Raw genomic sequence first — 19441 nt, 5'->3', positions numbered from 1 at the left:
CTTCCGCAAAAAATTCATAAACCAAATCTGCTATCCACTGCACTTAATAAATGGAGTCCAGCGACTGGTAGAAAATGGTAACTATAGTTTTGCTTTAGTTTTTGTATTGGAGGGGGGGGATAACCACAAAAGTCCTTTTGGCTACGCTTAGGAAATTCGGTGACTGTAGTTTACTTAAGTTGGCTGCACTGGGGCATTAAGTAAAGTTTCCTTTTCAGACTATGAGATCTGAGGCAAGTGATGATTTGAACCCCCCCCCGCCTCCTCCCGGCTACGCCCATAGGTGTAAGCCTAATTCTCTTCAAAATATATATAGTTTGATAACTCATCGAAAACTGTATGCTTGCGTAGGATTAAATAATGTATTTTATATTTTATTTTTTTATTTTATTTTACATGTATGTAGTCTGAAAACTATAAACACTACAATAGCAGCCTTAATGAGTTTGAAACTGTTTTGGTATTACTTATAGATTACAGGCGTTTCTTCAAAAAATAAGATAGTTACGTCCTACGCATTGCATGTTGATCTGTGACTTAAAATATGCTAAGTCATTGTTTTTCCTGGCTGACTCAGGCAACCCATTCCATTAAAAGAAGAGAATGCAGAACGGTTAGAGAGGCACTTACAAGTACATTCTCAAAAACGCGAATTGTATATGAATATATCATGACCCTTTATTGAAAATATAAATCTCCTTTCATTAAATATCGAATGTGACAGCGCTATATAAATTATTGTAATTATTATAAGAATTTCCATCATTAATGACTTCATACTAAGCATAAGTTTGGCATAAATTATAATAGTAAAAAAGATATGATTTAGATCTAGATTTGTCTTTTTTAAATTAAATAATTTGTCTTCTGTCTTCTAAATCTTATGAATCACAGACCGTCCTTCAAAATAGAAGTTATTCACGTCCGTTGCGTATTCTCGTGTCCTGGAGTGCGTGCTAGAATTGTTCAGTATTAGTGACCTAGTGATTGTGAGCCTAGTGTTCCGTCCGTCTTTCTTCTACCCCTGTCTGTCTGTTTTCCAACTGTCTTTCTTCTACCTGTCTGTCTGTCGTTCTGTTGGTCCTCTACCAATCTGTCTGAGTCTTCTACTGCATGTGTGTCTTCTACCTGTCTGTCTGGCTGTGTCTTCAACAATCTGTCTTCTGCCTTTCTGTTTGTCTTCTACCTGTCTGTCTGTCTTCTGTCTGTCTGTCTTCTACCTGTCTGTCTGTGTCTTCTACTATCTGTCTTCTACCTGTCTGTCTTCTACCTGTCTGTCTTCTACCTGTCTGTCTGTCTGTGTCTAAAACTATCTGTCTTCTGCCTGTCTGTCTGTCTGCTACCTGTCTGTCTTCTACCTGTCTGTCTTCTACCTGTCTGTCTTCTACCTGTCTGTCTTCTTCCTGTCTGTCTTCTTCCTGTCTGTCTTCTACCTGTCTGTCTTCTTCCTGTCTGTCTTCTACCTGTCTGTCTTCTTCCTGTCTGTCTTCTACCTGTCTGTCTTCTTCCTGTCTGTCTTCTACCTGTCTGTCTTCTACCTGTCTGTCTTCTTCCTGTCTGTCTTCTACCTGTCTGTCTTCTTCCTGTCTGTCTTCTACCTGTCTGTCTTCTACCTGTCTGTCTTCTTCCTGTCTGTCTTCTACCTGTCTGTCTGTTCAAATAACGGGTCTAGGATGTGGTATTGACGCATGCGTGGAACCCTAAGTTGTGGCCATGTTTTGCGTGCATGTGTATGGCCTGTCTGAAGCTGGACTCTGTTTTGTCTTATGACCGCTACGTCTAAATTGATGCATGTCGTTGTAGTCTATGGGTGGTGAGTGTCAGTGTGGCCCCCTCCCCCCCTACACTTTACATTCATGTTTGGACTCAAATAGATTCACGAGAACCTCCGAGAAAACGTTCATGAAATAAAAATGCTTCAAATTAACATTCAATTTTTTTTCTGCCCAACCCTATTGTTATTTATTTAGTGCGCACTATAGGCCAGGGCAGATATAAAAAAAAAAAAAGTTTATTGTTTGTTTTTAAAATTCTTATTGTAAAAGCAAAATACTTTTTTGTCCGTGAGGCTGTAACCGTAGTACAACGAAATCGGAGACTGTCGACTTTCACCGGTGAATGTTCACGTGTACATAGTCGCTTGGTGTCTACAGTACTCTCTACAGGAATATGAATGTTGGATAAGTTGTCGTACAGAGAGTCATTATGTTCATCCTAGATAGATCTTTGGTGATACATCTGTCACTTTCTGTGCTGCATTAATGAGTAGCCTACAATTATAACAAAGTCTACCAATACAGTATGTAAGTTTTCAAATTAAGCATAAATCTCTATTGATAGATTAGAAAGTGTTGTCAAACTTTTTAAGTGAGTAGAGAAGCCGAACCGAATTAACTTCTATATGTGAATATGTGGATCCTTTCATTGAGTATCGGATGGGACAGCGCTGTAAGCCTATACATTATCAATGACTTCATACTAAGCATAAGATTGCCATTAATTATAATATTAAAAAATGATTTAGATCTAGATTTGTCTTTTTAAAATTAAATAATATTTTTTTTTGTAAGCTTTAAGTGTCGTATTTTTAGATTGATGTTATTAAAATAAACAAAAAGGAAACTTACTTTTTCTGTACAAATCTCATATTGAGCTGTGAATAAGTTGAGTGGTTTGCAATTTCGTGGCTCTGTGTGTGTTAAAGTTGATTCCCATTAAGTAGGGGCCTAGTGTTAAAGAGCTTCTTCTTTTTCCTCGTTCTCATTGTTATGTTGGAGTGTTCAGATGACTAGACCAATACATGAGATGAACTGCGCGGTGGTTTCCAAATCAGGGAGCTCTCCATATAGTTTTCTTTCTATTGGCGTGTTTTGGGGCCAGTGTATTGTACGGTCCTCATGGTAAAGAGAACAGTTTTGCAGGACATGTTGTCTCATTCTGTTGTGTCCGGTCCTGAGTCGTAAGATTAGACTTTATAATAGGCATCATCTTTCTTGTGATTCGCATGAGAGCGTGTCCATTTCTCATTTATTTTATTTACTATTAGTTTCTTCATTTCTTCTGGATCGAGTGCAATTTAATTGTGAATTTGTTCTCCCACTCTTGGCGAGTGTGTCAGCCTTCTCATTTCCTTCTAGTTCTATATGTGTTGGTATCTGTTTTATCCGTTAAAGAGCTAATTGTCGCCCCAATTGTTTTTCTGCGTTGTATCAATGTTTTCTAACTTAACCTCTCTCATCCCTCTTTTTCGTTGACTGTCAATGGAACGATGAAAAGACGTAGGAGGGAAGGCGCAAAAACAAAATGGAGTGTCATCAAACGTATATGCTGACCAGCAAAATAATTAGGCCAAACACAACCTCGAAGACATCAAAGAAGTGTTGAAGTTAATGCCGCTTGTGCATAGCAAAAAGTACGGTCTAACGTTTTGCAAATGATAATACGTAGGCTACAGTGTATAGTGTACATTTTTTTTAAATTCTTGTTGAATTTCAAACAAAATTAAGAGTAATAAATAAATTTAAAAAAAAAAAGAAACGTGTTCGGGCATCTGTGTCTCGCTGCTGTATTTTTTTTAAAGTTGTCTGCATTGAAAAAAAAATGATTTTTTCTTTGTTCGCGACCAAACCGGCCCATTTGGTACCGGCCCACCGGGCATTTGCCCGTTTGCCCATATAGCCAGTCCGCCCCTGGTCAAAATCTTTCACTGTAACGTTCTGTGTCTGCCTCTGAGAAGAGCCAGGTATCACTTTACAACAGGGGCGGACTGGGTGTCAAAATCGGCCCGGGCATTTCTATACCATTCGGACCATAATTTGTATATCATCCAATTCTACTTCTCCTCAAAATCATAATGTTAAGTTTGATAAATTATCCGTTTCAGACCTTGCGATCTATGGGGCAGAAATTGTACAGATCATCTGTTTCTGTAGATGTTATTTGTTTTTGTGGCTCACGGTTTGCAAGGGTGTCTTGTGGCAAGCACAACAACCAACCACCTTCACTTTTCCCCAACTAATGTCAGGGTACCCATTATAGCTGGGTGGATCTTCTCCAGAGACCCCTCGGTTCGTAAGCCAAGCTTTTCCACTCAGCCACCGCGCCTCTTGATTACGGATATGGGCTATTACATTAATTCGCATAATGTGTTGATTAAATAAGTATTACACTGTACAGTCTTTTGATTTTATTTTCAACATATCGCTCAGATGGTCACTGATATAAGAGAATACTATAAAACCTTTAACAATTCAATACGTGTCATAATGACATCCATGCGGCCATTTCGGTGGCCTTCCCGGCCCATTTGGGTACCGGCCCACAGGGCATTTGCCCGAATGCCCATATAGCCAGTCCGCCCCTGCTTTAAATAAAACTTTTGCTATTTAATAGGTCAAAATGTCGGTGTCCAAATATGTCTGTTACGTGGGTTGGGAAGATTATCAATAAGCTGACAGACTTAATTTCGGAAACTAAATTAAATACAGAAAGATCATGACTAGATCTAATCACTGTAGAGTAAAAAGAAGTTGGCGATGCACCAACAATGAGCGACATATTAACGCAATAGGTTTAGAAATGGCATGCATCTCACATAGCTTCTGACAACCAGTCCAAGTGATGACCTTCATGTGTGGCATAGCCTCTGACAACCAGTCCAAGTGATGGCCTTCATGTGTGGCATAGCTTCTGACAACCAGTCCAACTGCTGGCCTTCATGTGTGGCATAGCTTCTGACAACCAGTCCAACTGATGGCCTTCATGTGTGGCATAGCTTCTGACAACCAGTCCAACTGCTGGCCTTCATGTGTGGCATAGCTTCTGACAACCAGTCCAACTGCTGGCCTTCATGTGTGGCATAGCTTCTGACAACCAGTCCAACTGCTGGCCTTCATGTGTGGCATAGCCTCTGACAACCAGTCCAACTGCTGGCCTTCATGTGTGGCATAGCCTCTGACAACCAGTCCAAGTGCTGGCCTTCATGTGTGGCATAGCCTCTGACAACCAGTCCAACTGCTGGCCTTCATGTGTGGCATAGCTTCTGACAACCAGTCCAACTGCTGGCCTTCATGTGTGGCATAGCCTCTGACAACCAGTCCAAGTGCTGGCCTTCATGTGTGGCATAGCCTCTGACAACCAGTCCAACTGCTGGCCTTCATGTGTGGCATAGCCTCTGACAACCAGTCCAACTGCTGGCCTTCATGTGTGGCATAGCCTCTGACAACCAGTCCAAGTGCTGGCCTTCATGTGTGGCATAGCTTCTGACAACCAGTCCAACTGCTGGCCTTCATGTGTGGCATAGCCTCTGACAACCAGTCCAACTACTGGCCTTCATGTGTGGCATAGCCTCTGACAACCAGTCCAACTGCTGGCCTTCATGTGTGGCATAGCCTCTGGCAACCAATCCAGCTCCTGGTCTTCATGTGTGGCATAGCCTCTGACAACCAATCCAGCTCCTGGTCTTCATGTGTGGAGTCCAAGTGCTGGCCTTCATGTGTGGCATAGCCTCTGACAACCAATCCAGCTCCTGGTCTTCATGTGTGGCATAGCCTCTGACAACCAATCCAGCTACTGGTCTTCATGTGTGGCATAGCCTCTGACAACCAGTCCAAGTGCTGGCCTTCATGTGTGGCATAGCCTCTGACAACCAATCCAAGTGCTGGCCTTCATGTGTGGCATAGCCTCTGACAACCAATCCAGCTCCTGGTCTTCATGTGTGGCATAGCCTCTGACAACCAGTCCAAGTGATGACCTTCATGTGTGGCATAGCCTCTGACAACCAATCCAAGTGCTGGCCTTCACGTGTGGCATAGCCTCTGACAACCAATCCAGCTCCTGGTCTTCATGTGTGGCATAGCCTCTGACAACCAGTCCAAGTGATGACCTTCATGTGTGGCATAGCCTCTGACAACCAATCCAGCTCCTGGTCTTCATGTGTGGCATAGCCTCTGACAACCAATTCAGCTCCTGGTCTTCATGTGTGGCATAGCCTCTGACAACCAATCCAGCTCCTGGTCTTCATGTGTGGCATAGCCTCTGACAACCAATCCAGCTACTGGTCTTCATGTGTGGCATAGCCTCTGACAACCAGTCCAAGTGCTGGCCTTCATGTGTGGCATAGCCTCTGACAACCAATCCAAGTGCTGGCCTTCATGTGTGGCATAGCCTCTGACAACCAATCCAGCTCCTGGTCTTCATGTGTGGCATAGCCTCTGACAACCAATCCAAGTGCTGGCCTTCATGTGTGGCATAGCCTCTGACAACCAATCCAGCTCCTGGTCTTCATGTGTGGCATAGCCTCTGACAACCAATCCAGCTCCTGGTCTTCATGTGTGGCATAGCCTCTGACAACCAATCCAAGTGCTGGCCTTCATGTGTGGCATAGCCTCTGACAACCAGTCCAACTCCTGGTCTTCATGTGTGGCATAGCCTCTGACAACCAATCCAAGTGCTGGCCTTCATGTGTGGCATAGCCTCTGACAACCAATCCAGCTCCTGGTCTTCATGTGTGGCATAGCCTCTGACAACCAATCCAGCTCCTGGTCTTCATGTGTGGCATAGCCTCTGACAACCAATTCAGCTCCTGGTCTTCATGTGTGGCATAGCCTCTGACAACCAATCCAGATCCTGGTCTTCATGTGTGGCATAGCCTCTGACAACCAATCCAAGTGCTGGCCTTCATGTGTGGCATAGCCTCTGACAACCAATCCAGCTCCTGGTCTTCATGTGTGGCATAGCCTCTGACAACCAATCCAGCTCCTGGTCTTCATGTGTGGCATAGCCTCTGACAACCAATCCAAGTGCTGGCCTTCATGTGTGGCATAGCCTCTGACAACCAGTCCAACTCCTGGTCTTCATGTGTGGCATAGCCTCTGACAACCAATCCAAGTGCTGGCCTTCATGTGTGGCATAGCCTCTGACAACCAATCCAGCTCCTGGTCTTCATGTGTGGCATAGCCTCTGGCAACCAATCCAGCTCCTGGTCTTCATGTGTGGCATAGCCTCTGACAACCAGTCCAAGTGCTGGCCTTTATGTGTGGCATAGCCTCTGGCAACCAATCCAGCTCCTGGTCTTCATGTGTGGCATAGCCTCTGACAACCACTCCAAGTGCTGGCCTTCATGTGTGGCATAGCCTCTGACAACCAGTCCAAGTGCTGGCCTTCATGTGTGGCATAGCCTCTGACAACCAATCCAGCTCCTGGCCTTCATGTGTGGCATAGCCTCTGACAACCAGTCCAAGTGATGACCTTCATGTGTGGCATAGCCTTTGACAACCAGTCCAAGTGATGACCTTCATGTGTGGCATAGCCTCTGACAACCAGTCCAAGTGATGACCTTCATGTGTGGCATAGCCTCTGACAACCAATCCAAGTGATGACCTTCATGTGTGGCATAGCCTCTGACAACCAGTCCAAGTGATGACCTTCATGTGTGGCATAGCCTCTGACAACCAGTCCAAGTGATGACCTTCATGTGTGGCATAGCCTCTGACAACCAGTCCAAGTGATGACCTTCATGTGTGGCATAGCCTCTGACAACCAATCCAAGTGCTGGCCTTCATGTGTGGCATAGCTTCTGACAACCAATCCAGCTCCTGGTCTTCAAGTGTGGCTCAGCTACTGAGCTCGGTGGAACTATACTTACTAAATGGAGTAGAGGCGAAGGGAAGTAACTGATGCCTAAGCTTGCCGTAAACGAGTATGTTTCAGGCAGGAGATGCTCGTATGGCTTGACTGGTTACCTCCCTGGGAGAAAGAAAACAATCCCAAGCTCCGCTGCGCTGCGGCTATAGCCAAAGATAGGAAAGGATTCGTTATTCAACTCTGAGGAAAAATCAAGAGCCAGTGACCTTTAGGCAGCTTGCAGCAAACAGCGTTACATCCTAGTAGAACCTGCGACGCTACTCACCACAAACCGGTTCGCCGTATTTTAGGACACATAGACTGGATAGAGAGGGCGGAACTATTGTGTTTGCGACATCGTTCCAAGTTCCAACTTCAGCTTATTCCCATGCGTTTATCTTGTTTCATTTCATTGCATTGTATTTTGTTCGAAACTTTAAATAAAAATGAAAATCGAAATGTTAAAACGGAAAGTTCCGAATGCTAAAAAAATGTATTATTTCCGGTGCATTATTTCTAGAACGTGCAGGAGAAGCAAATGATTGTATACTACGAAAAAAAAACTAAACTTTCTTTTAGCAGTAACTATTCCTTATTTGTTTACGTTTTTTTAAACTGATCTATAGCCTACTACTGACCTGAAGTATTCTGTATTGTTTTCTTTTAATCGAGATCTAAATCTAGATCTATAGACATGTGATATTAAGACTAAGAGCATAAAAAAGCTAATTTTGCCAAATTTGCGTAATGGCAATGGACGATAAGAATAGTTTCAATGCTGATTGTGTATTTGATAAAAATAGTTGAATTTTAATAATAGCCTAATAATATAACTTTCATAACGCTATAGATCTATGTTCGGTTCAAAGCAGTTATAGATCTATTAGTGTGTAGGTACAAAGCGGTTCAAGAGCGTAACCGAAGACTAAAAAGTAAAATACCAATAATACATTAAAAAAAACTTTTACTATATTCTAAAATGTATAAAAACAAAGCCTGATAAAATACTCAGAAAAACACAAAGATAAAGGCATATTTATTTTTCCATATGCTAGGACGGATTCCTGCTAGATCTAGACTAGAGCTTCTTCTTCCCTAGTGACTCAATCAGCCAGAAATACTAACAACTTAGCAGTCACTGATTAACGTGCATGTCGTTGATGGGTGAGGGTCGAATCCATCTATTTGTTGTTATTAGCATGATCATGCATGTGGAGTCGAATACATCTATTCTCTTACTATTGGCACGCTGAGGCACGTGGATTCGAATACATCTATTTGTCCTTAAAAATACAAGAACAAAGACAAACATACGGACAATAAAACATTAATTGGTGGCTATATTTAAAAATCCGTGAGGCGGGCACAATTGCCGGATATCTCAAATAGACTGGTAACATAGCGGCTGTTTTATAACATTGTTTGTAAGATTTGTTAGTTGACTGATTTTCTTTTTATTTTGTTTTATTATGGAATCTAAAGAAATTAAATTTGGTCTGAAAAATGAAGTGCTGTACAAGACTGTGAGGTGTCCCTGACAATGAAGAACTGGGTCTCGTCAAAACCATGCGCCATCTGAGACATGAGGCTGTCCCTGATTGTTCCCACGACGACACCAAGCACTGCTAACGTTCCACTGGCGTAAAATGGAGATTAAGGAAAAAGAAGGTAACTGTCCCCTGCTGAGAATTGAGCCAATCTGACCGAGACCAATCGTCATAGAAGGCCTGAACACTAACCTGTGACGTAAGATGTCGTGGCGTCGCAGGACAGTGCAGAAGCGTTCTATAACGTTGGTCTCGATCTGACCAACCGCTGTAGATCACCTGTTGTTTACTTTTTTAAAAAAAAGTTTAAAAAAAACAACACGTCTCCGAATTTTCGATTTATAGAGGCAGATAATGAAAAACGTGTTTTCTATGGTCGACGGTTAACTAGGGCATCCTGTAGACAGTCAAATGACCAACTGCCCCAACTTCCTCAACGTATGTGTTGGATGGACGCAGAAGCATTCAGTGCAGTCTTGACCTCATGACACCTCGGTTCGGAACCCAAGCGCCCTACCACTTGACCATCACGCCCCTGATTTTATTTTACTTTAATTTTAAAATGAGGTGGGAAAATTCTCAAACGTTTAAACTTTAAATATTTCCATAAAAAGGCGGTGTGAATAGTTGACCATTGGTCTGCTGGAGTAGGGGACAAGCCCAGATAAAATCATACCAGATTATGCTAGAATCTAGCATTTTGAGATTATGGTATGTTATATTATGAATTTGTTTATTTTATGTTTTTTTTTATTACTCTTAATAATGACAATGTTCTGGTGGAAGAGACATCCTCCAATTTGAATTCCATTTCAAGAATTCTTCTAAATCTGTGTATAAAATTTCAGAAGCTTGTTTGTTTTTATTGTTTTAGAAATAGTTTAACATTGTTTTAACTGAGCTTATGTAATTATCCTCTCATTTTCCTTTGAGGGGGGGGGGGCTTTAAATAGGTTTAGTGATTTCTTTTGATACCCAGAAAGTGTAGCCTACTACCGATTTAAAAAAAAAAAATTAAATTATGCAGATTTCATACACACACATTTAAGCCATTTATGAAATAGGCAAATCGTATTACGCGTAGTCTTATCTCTATGACTAGAATATCTATATGTTAGTTCACCTTTTGACTATAGAAAACAAAAAAGCTTGCTAGGGCATTCTCACTTTTTTGCTTCGCTGATTAAAACAAGGTCGACAATGGGTCTAATGTTTCCGCTGCAAATTCTCTTCATAATAAAAGTAGTCTCTTGTGTCTGCTGTAGTTTTAATGCGTGTGCTACTAACCCATGAGGGCTGACTACGAGTTTGTGTAACAAACAAACGCAACTTCCCTATTTTTTTTTTACTTTATAGTGCGTATCGTCAAACACCTTTAATTATGACATTAAATTTGTTTAGTAATAGGATTGCTCCGTTTTTTTTCCCTCTCCAGTTTCTGTGGATAATCTACTTCGATGTCCAGTCTCCAACTTGACCAAAAGGTTAGAGCTCTATGGACATTTGCCCATTCCCAGGAAACTTTGTGTTACGTTAAATACTTTTGAAATATTTACCCGCTTTTCTCGCTTCATCATGACAGCTAGAGTCAGGGATGTAACAATCTTGGTTAAAGTTGATCATAACAGCTAGAGTCAGGGATGTAACAATCTTGGTTAAAGTTGATCATGACAGCTAGAGTCAGGGATGTAACAATCTTGGTTAAAGTTGATCATAACAGCTAGAGTCAGGGATGTAACAATCTTGGTTAAAGTTGATCATAACAGCTAGCATTAGGGATGTAACAAACTTGATTAAAGTTGATCATAACAGCTAGAGTCAGGGATGTAACAAACTTGATTAAAGTTGATCATAACAGCTAGAGTCAGGGATGTAACAAACTTGATTAAAGTTGATCATAACATCTAGAGTCAGGAATGTAACAATCTTGGTTAAAGTTGATCATAACAGCTAGAGTCAGGGATGTAACAATCTTGGTTAAAGTTGATCATAACAGCTAGAGTCAGGGATGTAACAATCTTGGTTAAAGTTGATCATAACAGCTAGAGTCAGGGATGTAACAATCTTGGTTAAAGTTGATCATAACAGCTAGAGTCAGGGATGTAACAAACTTGATTAAAGTTGATCATAACAGCTAGAGTCAGGGATGTAACAATCTTGGTTAAAGTTGATCATAACAGCTAGCATTAGGGATGTAACAAACTTGATTAAAGTTGATCATAACAGCTAGCATTAGGGATGTAACAAACTTGATTAAAGTTGATCATAACAGCTAGCATTAGGGATGTAACAAACTTGATTAAAGTTGATCATAACAGCTAGAGTCAGGGATGTAACAATCTTGGTTAAAGTTGATCATAACAGCTAGAGTCAGGGATGTAACAATCTTGGTTAAAGTTGATCATAACAGCTAGAGTCAGGGATGTAACAAACTTGATTAAAGTTGATCATAACAGCTAGAGTCAGGGATGTAACAAACTTGATTAAAGTTGATCATAACAGCTAGAGTCAGGGATGTAACAAACTTGATTAAAGTTGATCATAACAGCTAGTATCAGGGATGTAAAAATTTTGATTAAAGCTGATCATAACAGCTAGAGGAGGAATGTCACAATCTTGATTAAAGTTGATCACAACAGCTAGTATCAGGGATGTGACAATCTTGATTAAAGCTGATCATAACAGCTAGCATGAGGAATGTAACAATCTTGATTAAAGTTGATCACAACAGCTAGAATCAGGGATGTAACAATCTTGGTTAAAGTTGATTATGACAGCTAGTGTCAGGGATGTAACAATCTTGGTTAGATTTATCATAACAGCTATTATCAACAATGTAACAATCTTGGTTAAAGTTGATGATAGCAGGTACTATTATGAACGAAAGATCTTAAAGATTCTAAGTGACCAACAGGGGCTTTCTCTAATGCGTATTTTCTAATGCTGTAAGACACACATACCCAGACACCCATACCCAGACACACTTACAAAAGAAAATAAAAACATTTGGCTATTTAGAGACGGAAATCTCGCCATCATACGCTTGATTGTCGATCCAAAGGTCATGAGCTCAAATCCTTGTGAAGGGCTCGTCTATTTGTATTCGTAAGAAGCATTAGAACACCAGAGTTCACTCAGTTCCGAATAGGTGCTGGCCTCGCCAAGAGAGTGTAAGGGTTGCTATTCTGGAAACATAAAACCCAACCATAGGCCTAGAAACAGGTGCAATTAACAATATCTGCATAATCAACTGCTAAGTCTAACAAGGAACCTATCTCATATTTAAAAAAAAAAGTTCTTTTTAATTTTAAAAAAAACAACAAAAAAAACCTAACCCTAGTTCTTTTAATCGAAAAAAAAAAACTAACAACGTTGCTACTTTTGTTTATATTGTTATACCAGAGAGCGGGAACTCCTCGTGGAATCGTGGGAACTTATTCAACTCCACGACAAAGAATTAAGGACCACTACTAGCGTCAGGCTCTTACTCTGGTGAGTAGAGACCTAAGATTTTGTTACACATCTCTCCTTATGGCTGCCTGGTCGTGCGGTTTGAGCGCTGGACTGTCGCTTGGATTTATCGATGGTCCCGGGTTCAAAGCCTGCCCACTCCCATCCCCCGTCGTCCTGCTGGAGGTTTGGACTAGGAAGTAAACTATCTTCAACTCTGAAGGAACATCCAAAATATGTAAAACATTTTACAAACAAACATTATTAGTCCAGCACCACTTACAAAATAAACTATTTGGAACATTAAACTCATCACTAATTCTCCCACTTCCGGTGGACTGAGGACGAAAAAAAAAAACCCACGAAAATTTAAACCTGTTATTACTTACCTTGTGTCGTAGGGTGAAACAAGAATTAAGTTCACGTATATTTGAGTCCTACATTAAAAATATACTTACAGCGCTTTAGTTGTGCTAGCTCTTTGTAGCTATTGGTAGGAAGTATCAATACGGTGTACAGTGAAAATGTAAGGGAAAGGTGGGGTGGGGGTGTGTGAATTATAGTTAAAATGCTTTTTTGAAACATAGCTATCTTATGTTTTGGAAAGTTGAAAAGTAAACGGTTAAGTATATAATAAATAAAAAAATTAAAGGGACAAAAAAGTCATAATTAAATTACACATTGTTGTATATTTTTAATAAACAATATTTTTACAAAACTACTTGCTAGAATTCAATAAAACACGTCATAATTATTCATAATATTCATAATATTAATTGTTACAAAATGTATTTATCAAATAGTAACTAAATTAAGATATTTTTTAAAATGATTTTTAAATGTAATGTTTTTAATATAGATATGATCACGAAGCTTATATCAAGTCCTTCTGTCTGCCTAGTTAAAAGTTTGTAAACGTTATTTCTCCCACACCCAATCCAGTAGCGGCATTAGGGGGTAGCAAGTGAAGCAACCGCCCAGGCCCCCGCGCCTGAGGCCCTGCGATCGGAGATCTTATTGTCACCAACTTCAAAAACCATGTCAGTTCTCATAAACTAGGACTTGCTACTCAGTATCTTTATGATACCAATTACCATTTAAGTTCTTAACATACGCCTACATTTTTTTTTATTTCAAAATACCGTTCAGTTTCGGCAAAGACAGCATCTAATGACCTGTCAATTCTAAGAGGCTATCATCGTTTAACTCTTTCTCTCCTAAATGACGATACCAACGTTGATTCCACAAGAATGTGGTAAATAAATACGGAGAGAAAGAGTTAACAGTTCACAATAAAAACACGTAGGTGAAAGCAACCAATCCAAATCGTATATTTCGCATGTAAACATCGACCTTCAATCGGATTTTATTGGGAAAATGCATAGTGCTAAAGTTTGAACTACTTCTTCTATTATGAATAAAACTGTATATGAAAGAATCCTTTACGAGGTTTGTAGTAACATCAGTGCAGCTTTTTTTTTAATGAAAATTAATAAACAAATCTACCCAGTGTTTTCTTGACTTTTGCTGATGACACGTTCTAAGACGCTCGCGATGGTCAGATTTAGACTCATATACCTAGGATAGACTATTTTCGGATCCGAACAGTATCACGTGACATCCCCAAACACTTAAAACCTCTAGATAACCATTTCCCATTCCATTAATAACTTTTACATGCTGTTCCTTTTAAAAAACTCATGAAATGTTCACTCATTTTTAAAGGTGTCATATACAGCACTGTTATGTCGCATTACATTATAAAAAGAATTGGTATCGAAACATTAAATATACTGTTAATTTAGTCTGCAGTGGAAAAAAAAGGGTTGAGGGTGTATGAGAAGGATTCCTTATTTGGTACTGTAACCTAGCCTGTATTGAACCAGTTGATGTAGGCCTACTTGTATAGCTATTTCGGCCAATCAGCTTCCAGAAAGTTTGGCAATGCCTTATTCAGCTGTTGTTTTTTTCCAATAGGATAATGTCAATGGATATCGTGCAGCCTTGGGAAAACCCGTGTCATCATGTTAAAAAAAAAACAACAAAAAAAAACGCGGGAGAACTTTTTTTTTAAATCTTTTTTTTTAAACCCGTGGTGACTGATCAAGCCGATTCTGGAGCAGCAGAGTTTGCCACAGTTCGTGCATGTATATGTATCTGACTTAGGGCTAGTTGACAGGGCAGCTTTCTTCTTCTTTCTCTTGACTGATGCAGCTTCGTTTCTTTTGCACTCGGCTAAGGGCCCCGCACATGACGTTCGCCCAGAGCCCCGCGCTCTGTTAAGGCCGCCCCTGCGACCAATCTCGGATCAAGTTGAAATTTTTTAAAATTTCTTATACCTGACAAAACAAGAATGAATAAAAACAAATAAGCAATTATTTAATATCACAATGTCCAACATACAAATGGTCATATCACAAGATGTAGGTATTTATATATCTATTTCACATTTATTTGCATGACTGGTCCAAACTAATTGATACAATTACACTTCTTATAAGCTTTTTTTTTTACGTATGTTTATGTTCTTGTTGTCTTTTCATAATGAAAATGGCGGATCTTTATTGCCTTTTAACCCTTAAGGTACGTGTAGTAGTTTAGTCTCCAAACATTAGAATTGTAATTCCATTTTGTATGCACTCATTGTAAAACAGCTCAGCACTTTAAGGGTTAAATGTAAATGTGAGTTGCGCTTCGTTTTCAGGCTGTTGGAAAATATCCCAAACATGAGAACGAGGCTGGCGGCCAAAGTTCCCAAGACCCTTCCGTTTCCCGAGTTACTGGCCAACGAGATGTTTATCCTTCACTCCAAGGCTCTGTTTGATTCCCTGGACAGCTTCGTCTCGTTATCTGACGACCCGGTCAAACTGGAACAAAAAATGCGATCCATCGCCAAGATGCATGTCAATCTTGTCCCGAGCGTCGGCATGGAGTATTTCAGTGTGAGTCTTTGCGGCGCTCTGTCTGAGTGCATCGAGAGTGGTTTTCGTGTGTTCGATTCTCAAGCTAACTAAATGGGCTTTTAAATGAGTATTTAAGATCGTATGAGACTCCTGTAAGGGTCAAGGCCAGCAAGTCTTGATAAATACCTGTCATGATTTTTTTTTTAAATGAGCACTAATCTCACTAAACCTCCATAAGTAGAATTATTTGATATCTATTTGATAGGTTCTTAGGATCTTACCAAAATCAAACTTAAATGTTTTATAAATCTTGAAACAGGGATACCCAAACTACTGCCCACGAGCTTTCTTTTGACCTTTTGTTGTTCTTTTTCGGTATTTCTCCAAAAGGCCGCATTTATACATAAAGCATAAATATGAATACACAAAAAATAAGACGTCCGCAATGGCGTAGCTAGAGTGGGGGGTCCAGATTTGAAAATTTCCCGGGCCACCACTTAAGTGGGTTCCTCAAATGAGTTTCTGAATTTTTTTTCCATTAAATATTATGCCATTATCTCATGTCATTATGTCGAATGTCAAAATGCTGGGGCCCCTAAAGACGTCAAGCCCCCTGGCCTGCAAACCCCTAGCTACGCCACTGGACTTCCTCATTTTGAAATCATATTTTCTTTCTTTTTCGCTAATTCAACTTATTTTTAATTCGCCTTACGTCATAATGTGTATGTGTAATGCTACTAGACTATAAATACCTAGATCTAGGTATCTATACACACAACGATAAGGTTCATTGTCTATAAATACTTAGATCTAGGTATCTATATAGACAGCGATTAGATCAATGGTCTATAAATATCTACATCTACGTATTTATACTGAAGCCTTATAAAGGCAGGTGCTGATGGCGAAAAGAGAAGTTAAATTGACTGCGATAGACAACGACTTTGTATGTGTTCAATGTGGCACAATATGAAGGTCATAGCTGGATCGGCAAAGTCACTTAAAATACTGCAAGCTTCATTTATCATCGTACTCCAAAACAATTCCTTATTCTCCTTATTGGAGGTGCTGTGTCTGGGCGGTAAAGAGCTTTGCTTCCGAACCGGGGGTCCTGGGCTTGAATCCCGGTGAAAACTGTGATTTTTAGCGACCCCCGAAAAGGGATAAGACGCTATTAGTTTTGTGTGGCCTGTCTGTCCGTCCGTCCGTCCAGTTTAGATCTCAGAAACTATAAGAGAAAATGAAAATCGGACATCATGATATTTTCGATCATTCAAAGTTCTGATGCAACTGACACTTTTTTCTTTTCCGAAAGTGAACCATCTAATTTTTAAAATTATATATGCAAGCAGTTTTTTCAAAAAATTACACCACTTTTTAATGAAAAACTTCAGGGAGGTATTTTATTTTTAAAAGGTCATGGATGTCTCCATTAATAAATCAAGCTTCATTCATAGATTCGCGCATTGGTACAAAACATTTGCATCTAAGGTCACAATGGTAAAAGTGTCAATGGATCATTATAAAATATATTTTCCATTTATTAACTAACTCATTGAATAGAATACTGATTCAAATTTTATTTTTATTTTATTTATTTATTTTATTTTTATTTATTTATCTATACTTAGATATAGACTTAGATCTAGATATAGACTTAGATCTAACTCTAAATCTAGACTTAGAGACAGATATCTATTTCTAGATCTAGGCTTAGATCTAGTTCTAGATCTAGACTTAAGTCTTGAATCTAGATTTAGTTACAAAATTAGGTCTAGATCTAACTAGATATATGTCTAGTTTGTATGACAAATGACAATAGAGATATTAATTTTTATTTGCGAGGGGAAAGTCTTGTTGTACACAATTGTAGCTTAAAGTAGGTCAAGAATTTTTTTTCGTGTAGCCAATTTATCTAATTTTGTTAGAAGGATAAATCTTTTTTAGTTTCTCTTTATTACATGTAACATGTTATTAATTTGAATTTATGGATAAAGTTAATATTTTTTTAAATATAAGTGTACGCTAAATTAATATATGGTGAAGACTCTAGGTGGACCACTTCGGGGGCCGATTTTGAGTTTGTGTTTCACACAAACTGTCTTTGTAACCTTGTTAATTTCAGGAATTTTATATTTTGGGCACCTCTGAGCTCACCCAGCTTTAATGGGTATCTGACGTTAGTTCGGGAAAATTAAGGGCGGTTAATCGTTGTCCTGGTCACATGATGACACCCTCGTTAACCGTGGGCCACTGAAACAGATGACCTTTACATCATCTGCCCTATAGATCACAAGGTCTGAAAGGGGGGTAACTTCACTTTTACTTTTTATTCTCCTTTTGATCTCGTTCTATTCCAGAAATTGGAAACTAGTTTTGTTGATTTTATCGCTGTATCCCTGAAGACTACAAATGTTGATGAGAGAGTACAAATATGGGGACAGTTCTTGGCCGCCTTCTGCCATTTTGTCGAAGAGGAAGAGAAGAAACGTAATCCTAAAAGCAGAAAAACTCATTGTTGTGTGATTTTGTAGCTCCTCTGTCCACTGATGTGTACATCTACCATCTACGTTGTGATTTTGTAGCTCCACTGTCTACTGATGTGTACACCTACCATCTATGTTGTGATTTTGTAGCTCCACTGTCTACTGATGTGTACATCTACCATCTACGTTGTGATTTTGTAGCTCCTCTGTCTACTGATGTGTACATCTACCATCTACGTTGTGATTTTGTAGCTCCACTGTCCATTGATGTGTACATCTGCCATCTACGTTGTGATTTTGTAGCTCCACTGTCCACTGATGTGTACATCTACCATCTACGTTGTGATTTTGTAGCTCCACTGTCCATTGATGTGTACATCTGCCATCTACGTTGTGATTTTGTAGCTCCACTGTCCATTGATGTGTACATCTACCATCTACGTTGTGATTTTGTAGCTCCTCTGTCCATTGATGTGTACATCTACCATCTACGTTGTGATTTTGTAGCTCCACTGTCCATTGATGTGTACATCTACCATCTACGTTGTGATTTTGTAGCTCCACTGTCTACTGATGTGTACATCTACCATCTACGTTGTGATTTTGTAGCTCCTCTGTCCATTGATGTGTACATCTACCATCTACGATGTGATTTTGTAGCTCCACTGTCCATTGATGTGTACATCTACCATCTACATTGTGATTTTGTAGCTCCACTGTCCATTGATGTATACATCTACCATCTACATTGTGATTTTGTAGCTCCACTGTCCATTGATGTGTACATCTACCATCTACGTTGTGATTTTGTAGCTCCTCTGTCCACTGATGTGTACATCTGCCATCTACGTTGTGATTTTGTAGCTCCACTGTCCACTGATGTGTACATCTACCATCTACGTTGTGATTTTGTAGCTCCACTGTCCACTGATGTGTACATCTACCATCTACGTTGTGATTTTGTAGCTCCTCTGTCCACTGATGTGTACATCTGCCATCTACGTTGTGATTTTGTAGCTCCACTGTCCACTGATGTGTACATCTCCCATCTACGTTGTGATTTTGTAGCTCCTCTGTCTACTGATGTGTACATCTCCCATCTACGTTGTGATTTTGAGTGAATTGAGAATCTGTTGTGCTAAGAATTAGAGTTGTGTGTGTACATTTATCCTCTGTTGTGCGATGTATTATACATCATGTTACAATGTTTAACAATGCATTCTCTATGAAAGTATATGTATTATATGTTACATAATATACTGTCTTTTTTTGTATATCGTAGAGTAATGTCTACACTAATATTGTGTTGATCTCTGAGCCAGCAGATGTGTAGGACATCGATGTTAACTTTTTGCTAGCTTTTAATGAAATAGTAACAAAAGGAAAATAACAATAAATAGACATCTATATCATCACATAATTTTTATCTTAC

At 39.6% G+C, this 19441-nt stretch overlaps 1 protein-coding gene across 1 annotated transcript; it reads left to right on the top strand.

Moving 5' to 3' along the window:
• The first annotated feature begins 8132 nt into the window (after nt 1-8132).
• LOC106063706 (globin-like) lies at nt 8133-19441 on the top strand. Its single transcript, XM_056028162.1, has 6 exons — nt 8133-8204; nt 9106-9291; nt 10606-10654; nt 12573-12662; nt 15325-15562; nt 17884-19441. The coding sequence occupies exons 2-6, from the start codon at nt 9270-9272 to the stop codon at nt 18055-18057; spliced, it is 573 nt and encodes a 190-aa protein (XP_055884137.1). The 5' UTR covers nt 8133-8204; nt 9106-9269; the 3' UTR covers nt 18058-19441.

The sequence above is a fragment of the Biomphalaria glabrata genome, chromosome 4 (genome assembly GCF_947242115.1).
Source record: "Biomphalaria glabrata chromosome 4, xgBioGlab47.1, whole genome shotgun sequence".
NCBI lineage: Eukaryota > Metazoa > Mollusca > Gastropoda > Planorbidae > Biomphalaria > Biomphalaria glabrata.
Note: the sequence above shows the minus strand (reverse complement) of the source record. Positions and strands in the feature narration are given on the sequence as shown.

Coding starts and splice junctions, on each gene's coding strand:
- LOC106063706 (XM_056028162.1), top strand. CDS start 9,270: ATGGAGATTAAGGAAAAAGAAG. Junction 9,292..10,605: donor GGAGATTAAGGAAAAAGAAG/GTAACTGTCCCC, acceptor TTCCCTCTCCAG/TTTCTGTGGATAATCTACTT. Junction 12,663..15,324: donor AGCGTCAGGCTCTTACTCTG/GTGAGTAGAGAC, acceptor CTTCGTTTTCAG/GCTGTTGGAAAATATCCCAA.